Raw genomic sequence first — 9,814 nt, forward strand, 5'->3', positions numbered from 1 at the left:
TGGTGCTGCAATGCTATTGTTGTTAGGTTCAGAGGGTACTACGTCAGCAGTTCCTAGGAAAAGAAGTCTCTTGAAATCCATCCCACGTTTTAAGGGTCAATCTGAACTTTTCCTTAGCAATAGGAGTTTGAAGAGGGAAGGTGACAGGACTTACACTGAAAGGGCAGGACTTAAGGCAAGCAGACAGGAAAGGAAGACAGGACCCCCTAGCAGCCTGAGCGAAGGTGGGAAACAATGAGAACAACTCCAGGGAGTGGATATTGGTGAAAAAACAAAAACAAACACAAAAACAAATGGAAATAGCACCCTTCAATGCCCAAATACCAGGGAAGCATTAGGAAAACTTTGGAACATATAAAACAGGGGTCCCCAGTACCTGGGCCACAGACTGGTAGGAACCAGGCTGCACAGCAGGAGGTGAGCAGTAGGCAAGTGAGCAAAGCTAAATCTGTATTTGCAGCCGCTCCCCAGCGCTAGCATCACCGCCTCAGCTCCACTTCAGATCATCAGGCACTAGATTCTCATAGGAGCACCAGTCCCTGGTGTCAAAAAATTTGGGGACCGCTGATATAAAAGAAATATTCGGCAGCCATGAAAAATTATCTTTATGAAAAATACATAGCAATGTGAGAGAAAGCTTATGATATTACAATTTAAAAATGAAACAAAACCTTAGAAACTTTTTTTCTAAATACAATTGGATAATGTCTACTGTAGAAAAGTAACTAATACACTGATGAAGTTTTGTCTGTAAGGCAAAGTGGCATCATAAGTAAAAGCTCAGCCTAGTTTTCTGTTATCAAATCCACCACCTACAAATATTATGGTTACTTCTCTGCTTACATAAAAGGGAATCAAAGACAAGTAAATTGGCATGACTTTCTCATGGTTAAACAAAACAGAGGAGGTAGAGAGAGAGATTGGTAGGGGTCAGATTAGTAGAGGTCTCTAAATGCCAGGCTGGTGCTGGGATTCCAGCATGTGGTAAGAGGGAAGCCACTTACAAGTTTATGAGCTAAGAGTTATTTTAGGAAACTTGATTTGGCAGGAGGAAAAGGAAGGAATGAGTGGGGATGAGCCTGGGATGAGGCGTTGGCTGGCAACACAGAGGCCCAGAACTCTCTCTCTGCTACAACCTGTCCCTTAACCTTCCCCGGTTAGATACCTACAGGCCCCTACTCCCAACCCCACTCCACCATCACAGCCCCCATTAGAAAGAAGACAGTGATTATCTCAGCCTTACAAATCTTTTAGTAGTTTTCCAGTCAAATGGAAACAAATAATAATTTGGCCTTATTGAAAAACTATTGGCTTTCTTCCTATGTCATCCCAAACAGGGGGCAGCAAACTTTTTCTGGAAAGGCCCAGAGAGTCAATAATTTAGGCTTTGAAGGCCATATGGTCTCTGTCACAACTACAACTCTGCTATTGTAGAGAGAAAGCAGCCATATATAGACAATACATAAAAGATTGGGTTCCATAAAACTTTATTTACAAAAATAGTTTGGGGGCTGGATTTGACTCACAGGCCACAGTTAATCAGTCTCTGATCTAAAGGAACATTGTGTTATTTTTCTTAGAAAATAATTCTGTGATTCTTCAATGCTTCTAAAGCCTCGTTGATCTTCCCTCTCAGACACTTCCCAAATACCGCCTCCCCACCTCTAATTATGAAAGAAAGACCAGTGATGATATGATGGGCTAATTATCTCTGGAGCAGTGATAGACAAAGCAGCGTGTGAAAGTGGAAGGACTTTGGATTTATACCTAGATTTGAGCCCTGACTCTGCCCACTGTGTGATCTTACACATTGTGCACAACCTCTCTGAGCCTCCCTTTGTGCCAGGGCCAAAGGAGATAATAGGCGCAACTTCACAGAATTTTTGTGAGGATTAATGTTTGTAAGGCACCCAGCCTAATGACTGGCATGGAACAGGAACTCAATAAATAGTTATTAACCCACATTAGCTCTATAAATAGCAGTCAGACAGGACAGACCCAGCCTGAATGAAGAGAATTCCATTGTGATTCCAGCCTTCAGGCCAGTCCTGAGAAGCAGCGGGGATCACTTTAACATACATGAGGCTGGATAAGAAGGCAACACTAAGTTTGAAGACACTGCTGCAGGACAGATTTGTATCAAGTGCCTCTGATTAATTATTTATTAGGCAGCCCCACTGTACCAAATCCACTTGGCTGTTGGTAGTTTGGGAACATGGTCACACGCTTTCATTGAAGTAATAAGATCCTGCTCTTCATCCACAGGCTCAACAGCTGGTGAGTGGGAGAGCCTTGTATAAACAGCCTCCTCTGAGTTCATTCTTCCGGGCTCATGGGACCAGTCACCTTTTCTTCAACTGAAAAATAAACACATCGAGAAAATGAATGCTTCACTCCTAGGGGAATACGACATAATGAGAAGCAATCAATAACAAAAAATAGCATGGGATCATCTTTAGAGAAGACACTGTGAAATATAAGAAGGCTAAACATACACACAGATTAACAGACAAGAAAGATAACTAAGTGTCTGGGTTCAAATCCCTTTAGTCGTTGTGGGCAAGTTATTTAACTTCTGTGCCTGCATTTCCCCATGTATAAAATGAAGATAATCATGGTATGTTCCTTTAAGGTGCTTGGGAGAATTAAATACATTAATAAATATAAAATGCTTAGAACAGTGCCTGACACATAATTATGAATTCTGGATTAGTGTTTGCCATTATTGGTGTCAGTATTATTCTTTGACAAAGGCGTTTTTAGAGTAGCTTAACAACCAAGTCAAACAAACACTTAATGAATCAAATTCAAAATTAATATGAAAAATCTGATTCTATGGTACTCTCAAAGACCCAAATCTGAAGTTCAAATGAAACTAGATTTTTCATCCTTGTGACTCAGCAGTGGAACAGGTCAGACCAGGATAATGGATATTTCCATAGTTCTCTTCAATTCAAGAAAGAGATGGAGTAAATGTCCCAAAGCTGACAACTATACTGTGGTTTGTAAAAGGCTATTCTAAGTCTTAGGAGGTACACATTGAAGTTGTTAGGATTAAAGGGCCATGCTCTGTGCAACTTGTTCTCAGATAGTTCAAAAATATTAGATGTACATACATTCATATATATTCATACCCATATACACACAGATCATATATATGTGTATACACACACAGAGAGAAATGTTTAATAATAAGTGTAACAGGAGTCTAAGTTTTTCCATGTAGTATTCTTATTCTTACAGCTTTTTTGTAAGTTTGAAATCATTTCCAAATAAAAAGTTAAAAAAAAAAAAAACATTAAGATGGGTTAAAAGTCACAAAGAAGCATTTTCTCAAGTTTGACTGTCAAACGAACATGGGGCCATTGCAGGGCATGAAAAGGTAACAAGACAGAGTCCTGACAAGATGCCAGGAGAGTCTGGACTTGGAACAAGGGCATATAAAGTAGTTCTTTATTCAAATACCTAATGGAGCGGGGTAAGATCACCTGATACACCCATCTTCACCATAGGCTTTGCTTGTCCCCAGGTGCCTAAAACAGGTTGTATGTGACACTAAGGATAACATTGCTTGATACCTTTGCCATAAGTTTAATTTTAGGGTTTTAGAATTGAGACTTTCATTCACATGCCCATTATTGCCTTTTTGCTGACCCCTCTGCTTCAATGTCTCCCCAACTTCAATCCATTTTGCAAACCACTTATAGAATAAATCCCTAAATTGTTTCTTTCACTACATCGGTTCCTTGCTCAAGAAATTACAATTCGTATTTTCCACAACACTTTTTCTAAACTTTCCTGTCTAATTAATTCCTGTCTAATTAATGTTTTATGATTTTACATATTTTGCCTTAACAGTTTCAACTTTCATGGTTAGAATCCATGATTAGACTGATAACTGATAAAGGTAGATGCTTGGTTAGTCATGTGGCCTGAATGCTAGGCATATGCCAAAGTGTGATTTGTCTAAGACTGAGATAAAAGTTCTTTCCTCCAATTTTTTTATTTAAATAAACTTTTAAATTTGAGAATAGTTTTAGGTTTACAGAAAAGTTTGCAAAGATAATACAGAAAGGTCCCACACACCCCACATCTAGTTTCCTCTATTGTTAACATCTTTCATCACTATAGTACATTTGTCAAAATTAATGAACCCACATTACACGTAGTTATCAACTAAACTCCATAGTTTATTCAGATTTCATTTATTTCCCCTAACGTTCTTTTCTATCCTAGGATTCCATCCAGAAGACCACATTACATTTAGCTTTCCTCTTATTTTTAAAATTTAAAGTACTATTTAAAAAGTCAAATGTAATTAAAGTGTTTAGTCTCCATTCCCCTCAATAGAAAGAAGTTATCTGCATAACAAAAACCCTTCCTGTTCTCTTACCTGCCCCAAAGATGTCCCAGCCCCAAATAATCCTTTCTTTTCATTTGTTAATAACTTCCTTGCCTCACTCTTCTTCCTATAAAAACCTTCCCTTTCATACAACTCCTAAGGGTGCCTTTCTAGTTGCTAAGATGGGGTGCTGCTCGATTAATGAATTGTTTAATAAAGCCAATTAGATCTTCTAATTTTCTTGGTTGAATTTTATTTTTTAATATCCTTGTCAGAGAATACCCCTCGAGTTGTCTGCTGGAGATGAGAAAGGGCAGTTGCCTGACTTCACAGAATAGATGATAGTGTCTGACAAACTTAATTTAAAAATAGACCTTAAAAATTTTAATTATAACGAGTACAATGAAATGCACAAATCTTAAGCATACATGGCTAATGAATTTTTACACATGTATGTACCCATGTGACATCATTCAAATTGACATATAGATTATTCCCAGCACCCAAGACTCCCTCACTCCCCCTTCTCAGCCAAAGCACTCCCTAGCGTATCCACTACTCTGATCTCTTTTACTTTAGATTAGTTGTGCCTTTTCTTAAACTTGATTTAAATGGAATTACACTGTGTGTACTCATTTGTTCAACATTATATCTGTGATTTTATTCATGTCATTTCGAGTTAGCTATAATTCACTTTTTTTCCAGTTCTGTGTAGTATGCCATTGTATGAATATACCACAGTTTATTATGTTTCCTGTTTTTCAGCTCTTAACAAACAAGCCTTCCATGAACATCACTGGACATATCTTTTGGTTCACGTATGCATGCATTTCTGTTGAGTACATATTCAGGAGTGGACTTGCTGGATCTTAGGACATATATTTATTTTTAGCTTTAACAATACAGCCAAACGAGTTTCTAGTGTGCTTGTCCTGATTTATTTTCCCATGAGCAGTGTATGAGAGCTCCAGTTGCTCTACAATCTAGCCAACACCTTGTATTTTAGCCATTCTGGTGGTTGGGTAGTAGTATTTCATTATGATTTTAATATACATGCCCCTGACGACTGAAGATATTAAGATCTGTTATGGCGAGAACGATTCTGAGACCCACGGAGCCAATTGAGATTAATTATGAGCCTTTATTAGCCGGCCGGCGACTGACTCTCTACCACGCAGGGCTAGAGGAGATCAGCCCCCAGCTTTCAGAGCAGGCAGCTGATAAAGCTCAAGACCATATCCTGGTGGTCTCCTGAACAAGCCAGCAGATTACAGAAGTGGAAGTTGGCTTTTAGCATATCTTTGCCCAGAACAACACCCTTAATTAACAAGTAAATGGATTACAGAAGCAGACATTGGCCATCTACATATTTTATACAATACACTTCCTAAACCACACACAAGCAAGTAGGACAACTTCTGATATCTAAAGATATTTCTTCCCTATAGCTGACTTAGCTAGTTGGCTCACTTGAAAATTTTCCACCCTTAACAGATCATTTTATATGCTCGTTGGGCATCTCACCACTCTCTTTTGTGAAGTGCCTATTCGAATCTTTTACCAACCTGCATTGTCTGTCTTTGACATTCTTAAAGATTTGCAGAAGCTTTTCATGAATTTTGGATGAGTCCTTTATCAAATAGGTTTTGCAAATACCATTTTTCCAGTCTGTGGCTTGCGTTTTCTTTCTTTTAATGGTGTCTTTTGATGAACAGAGTTCTTGATTTTCATAACGTCAAATGGAAGCCTCAATTTTAAGCAACTTAAAAAGAATAATTTCATTTAAAAGTCTGCGCTATTTTTCTGAGTTCACTGCGATGCACAGTGATAGAACTTGTGCTGAGCAGAAAACCATCTTTGTTCCAAGGTTCAGAGTTATGATTCTTGTTCCAGCTGTCATCAAGATTAAACATTACCAGACACAAGCGATATTGTGCTGCTATAGGATCTCTGGCACCAGAAGAGAGAAAGAGAGGGGTCAATCTTTGGTTGTTCTGACAGACCATATACATTGCAACAAAGTTTTGGACCCTAAAGACAAATGGACAAAGCTTCCAGGCCCAGAAAATCATTGTCTCTGCCCCTTTTTTTACACATTGCTTGTTAATAATCTGATATTATTTTGAGTAAGTTTTATGTAATCCTATAGACATTTCTCACTTACCTTCGACAAAGTGGAACAGAAAGACAAGCATTTCTTTTACACACAAATGGTAAGGTTTTATTATCTTAACTGGGAGTGGCCTAACAAATACTTGTCCTACTGGCTAATTATTGATAAAGAGAAGGGCTATAAATCCACTGTTCTCAAACTGGGGCCACCATTCAACTGTTTTTGACCCATAAAAAAAATGATAATTTTCATCTAATCGACTTACTGTTTTTGGTAACTTTGCAAGTAGTTTGTGTCAGAAATATGCCAGAAATAAAAGTCAAAGCTGCTTTACTGTATACAATATAGAGTAAGGGCTCAATACATATTTACCAGGTAAATTTGAGGGTGCTGAGATGGGGCTTCAAATTCTTAAAGCATACTATATGGACTTGAATTTGGGCCTTATTTGGCAACTTGTCCCAAAAGAAACTTTTGGAACTGATCAGAGTTCCACGCTCTTTTTGGGTGCATGTTCTTCTTACCTTCCCTGTGTCAGAGGAGGAGGTCAACCTTCTACCCAGGCCAGGTGATAGGTAAGAAGCATAGCTCAGTGTTCAACTATACTCTAGATACTTGTTAGAGAACAAAATGTACTCATTTCACTCCTGTATTTATCAAAATCTCAGCTAAGACACACAGGCCAATGAAACAGACTTGCAAGTCCAGAAATAAACCCATATATCCATAATCAATTGAGTTTGACCTTGAAAAGAGTGATCGGACTGCTTAATGAGGGAAAGAATAGTCTTTCAACAAAAGGTGATGAGACAACTGGACATTCACAGGCAAAAGAAGAAAGTTGAACACCTACCTCTTACCATGCACAAAATTAACTAAAAATAGATCAAAGACCTAAATGTATGAGCTAAAACTATAAAACTCTCAGAAGAAAAAATAGAGCTGAATCTTAATGGTTCAAATCACATATCTGAGAAAGGTTTAGTATCCAAAATATATGAAGAACTATTACACTCAACAATAAAGACAAACAACCCAATTTAAAAATGGGCAAATGAAATGAACAGATATTACTCTTAAGAAGATATATAAATGGCTAATAAAAATATGGAAATGCGCTTAAAATCATTCGTCATTAGAAAACTGCAAAACAAAACCAAAATGAGATACCACCACATCCACTAGGTTGGCTATAATAAAAAATACAGAAAATAACACATATTGGTGAGGATATGGAGAAATCGGAACCCTCAGACATAGCTGCTGGGAATGTAAAATGGTGCAGCTGCAGTGTAAAACAATTTTGCAGTTCCTCAGAAAGTTAAGCACAGTTACCACGTGGCCTAGCAATTCCACTCCTAGGTATATCCCAAAGATAATTGAAAACATATGTTCATACAAAAACTTGTATACAAATATTCATAGTCTCATCCTTCATAATAGCTAAAAGGTGCAAATAACCATCCATAAACTAATGAATGGATAAACAATATGTGGTATATTATGCAATGGAATATTATTCAGCCACAAAAAGGAGTGAAGTCCTGGTACATACTACAACTTAGTTGAAACTTGAAAACATTTTATGCTAAGTGAAAGAAGCAAGACAAAAAAGTCTATGTATTTAATGATTCCATTTACATGAAATATCCAGAATAGACAAGTCCATACAGAAATAAAGTAGGTTAGTGGTTGCCAGGTGCTAAGAGAGGAGAATAGGCGTTGACTGTTAAAAAGCACCAGGATTCTTTTGGGGACGATAATGTTTTGGGGTTAGATTGTAGTCATGGTTGCAGTTTCTGAATACGCTAAAAACCATGAATTATACACTAAAATGGTAAATTTATGTCATGCGTAATATATCTCAATTAAAAGAGAAAGAAAATTACCGTGAAAAACTTTAGTAAGAAATGATTTAGCCCCACATAATAAGGACTGTAATTAAGGCACGCACACATTAAGAGACACAAAAGAAGATTTAAACAAAATTGAGATAATACCAAGTTCTGCATGGGAAGAAAGATTATTTAAAATTTCTTTCCAAATTAATTTATATATCTAACATGCTCATTAAAATTGCAGAAATCTTTTTGACAGACAACAAATGGTTAATAAGTGATTTTATATGTCAAAGGATAATAAGTGCTGCATAGAAAAATAAAGAATATTAACGGAGACAGGGACTGTGGTGGTGAAGTTACCACTTTACACAAGTAGTTCAAGGCCTCACTAATAAGGTAACATTTGTACTGAGACCTGAAGCATGAGACATGTGGAAGGAAGTACAAAGGCCTGAGATATGCCTGGTTCTACAAAGGGGCCGGGAGGTCCTGTGGCTGGAGCAGAGTGAATGAAGGGAGAGTATTAGGAAATGAATTTGAGAGCAGTAATAGGTGGGCGGGTGGAATGAATCATGCAGGGACTTTGAATTTTATTCTGAGTGAGACCGCAGGCAAGCCATTGGAGTTTTGAGCAGAGGATTGATGAGAGCTGACTTAGATTTTAAAAGGATGTCTCACTCCTGTGCTGAGAGTAATATGTAGAGGGACAAGACTGAAAGCAGAAAGACGAGCCGGGAACTTATTGCAATTTTTCGGGCAAGTGATAAAGCGTGGCAGTAGAGGAGGAGGAGAAAAGTGATTGGGTCATGAATCTCTATGGAAAAATGAAGTCCAAACTGCTGACGGATGAGAAGAGTGATCAAGGATCATTTTAGGGTTTTCATTCATAGCGAATGGAAGGTGAGTGTTGCCGTTTACGGAGAAGTGAGTTCGATTTGGGAATAAGTTTCATATGCTTATCAGAAACTCAAGGAGAGATGACAGGTAGGCAATTGGAAAGGCCTAAAGTGAATCTAAATTTCATCTGGAGGAAAAATGGGCAAGAGTTGCTAAGTAAAATTTCAAAATGAAGATTAACGTAGAGAATTTGCCCTTACAGATAAGAAAGTGCAATCTCAAACTACAATACCTAAAACTGGCACAAGAAATCATAGAGATCAATGAAACGAGATATATCTTGAAATGGTTCCTAAAAGGCCTCTGCATTTGCAGATTTAAGCGTTGCTGTTTTTCCTATTTGCAATGAAATCTTGGATGATGATTAATCTCTGTGTTGGGAAATGCACCTTTTCCATAAACATCTTTATTGATTTTCCTCAATACACATAATTATTATCAAAAATTTAAAGTAATACAGACAAACTCTACCCTCAAATTCCTCTAATCTTTGACATAATCTGGTTTTCTATCCTTCTAGAGCTTTCAAGGCATGATATGAATTGAGTGCCCTGTTGACGTACATCACTTAGCTGCAAGTGAGCCAAGCTAATGTCCATTATAGAGATGTGAATGTAGCTT

General features: G+C 37.6%; 1 protein-coding gene across 1 annotated transcript in view; it reads right to left on the bottom strand.

Moving 5' to 3' along the window:
• Window positions 1–1,470: 1,470 nt before the first annotated feature.
• SLC44A1 (solute carrier family 44 member 1) overlaps window positions 1,471–9,814 on the bottom strand; it is a 131,441-nt gene continuing 123,097 nt past the window's right edge. The window contains exon 15 of the mRNA XM_011364965.2: window positions 1,471–2,357. Within this exon, the coding sequence (XP_011363267.1) occupies window positions 2,343–2,357 (15 nt within the window). The 3' untranslated portion in view covers window positions 1,471–2,342. The remainder of the gene's footprint in view (window positions 2,358–9,814) is intronic.

The sequence above is a fragment of the Pteropus vampyrus genome, unplaced genomic scaffold, assembly GCF_000151845.1.
Source record: "Pteropus vampyrus isolate Shadow unplaced genomic scaffold, Pvam_2.0 Scaffold103, whole genome shotgun sequence".
In the NCBI taxonomy this organism is placed as follows: Eukaryota; Metazoa; Chordata; class Mammalia; order Chiroptera; family Pteropodidae; genus Pteropus; species Pteropus vampyrus.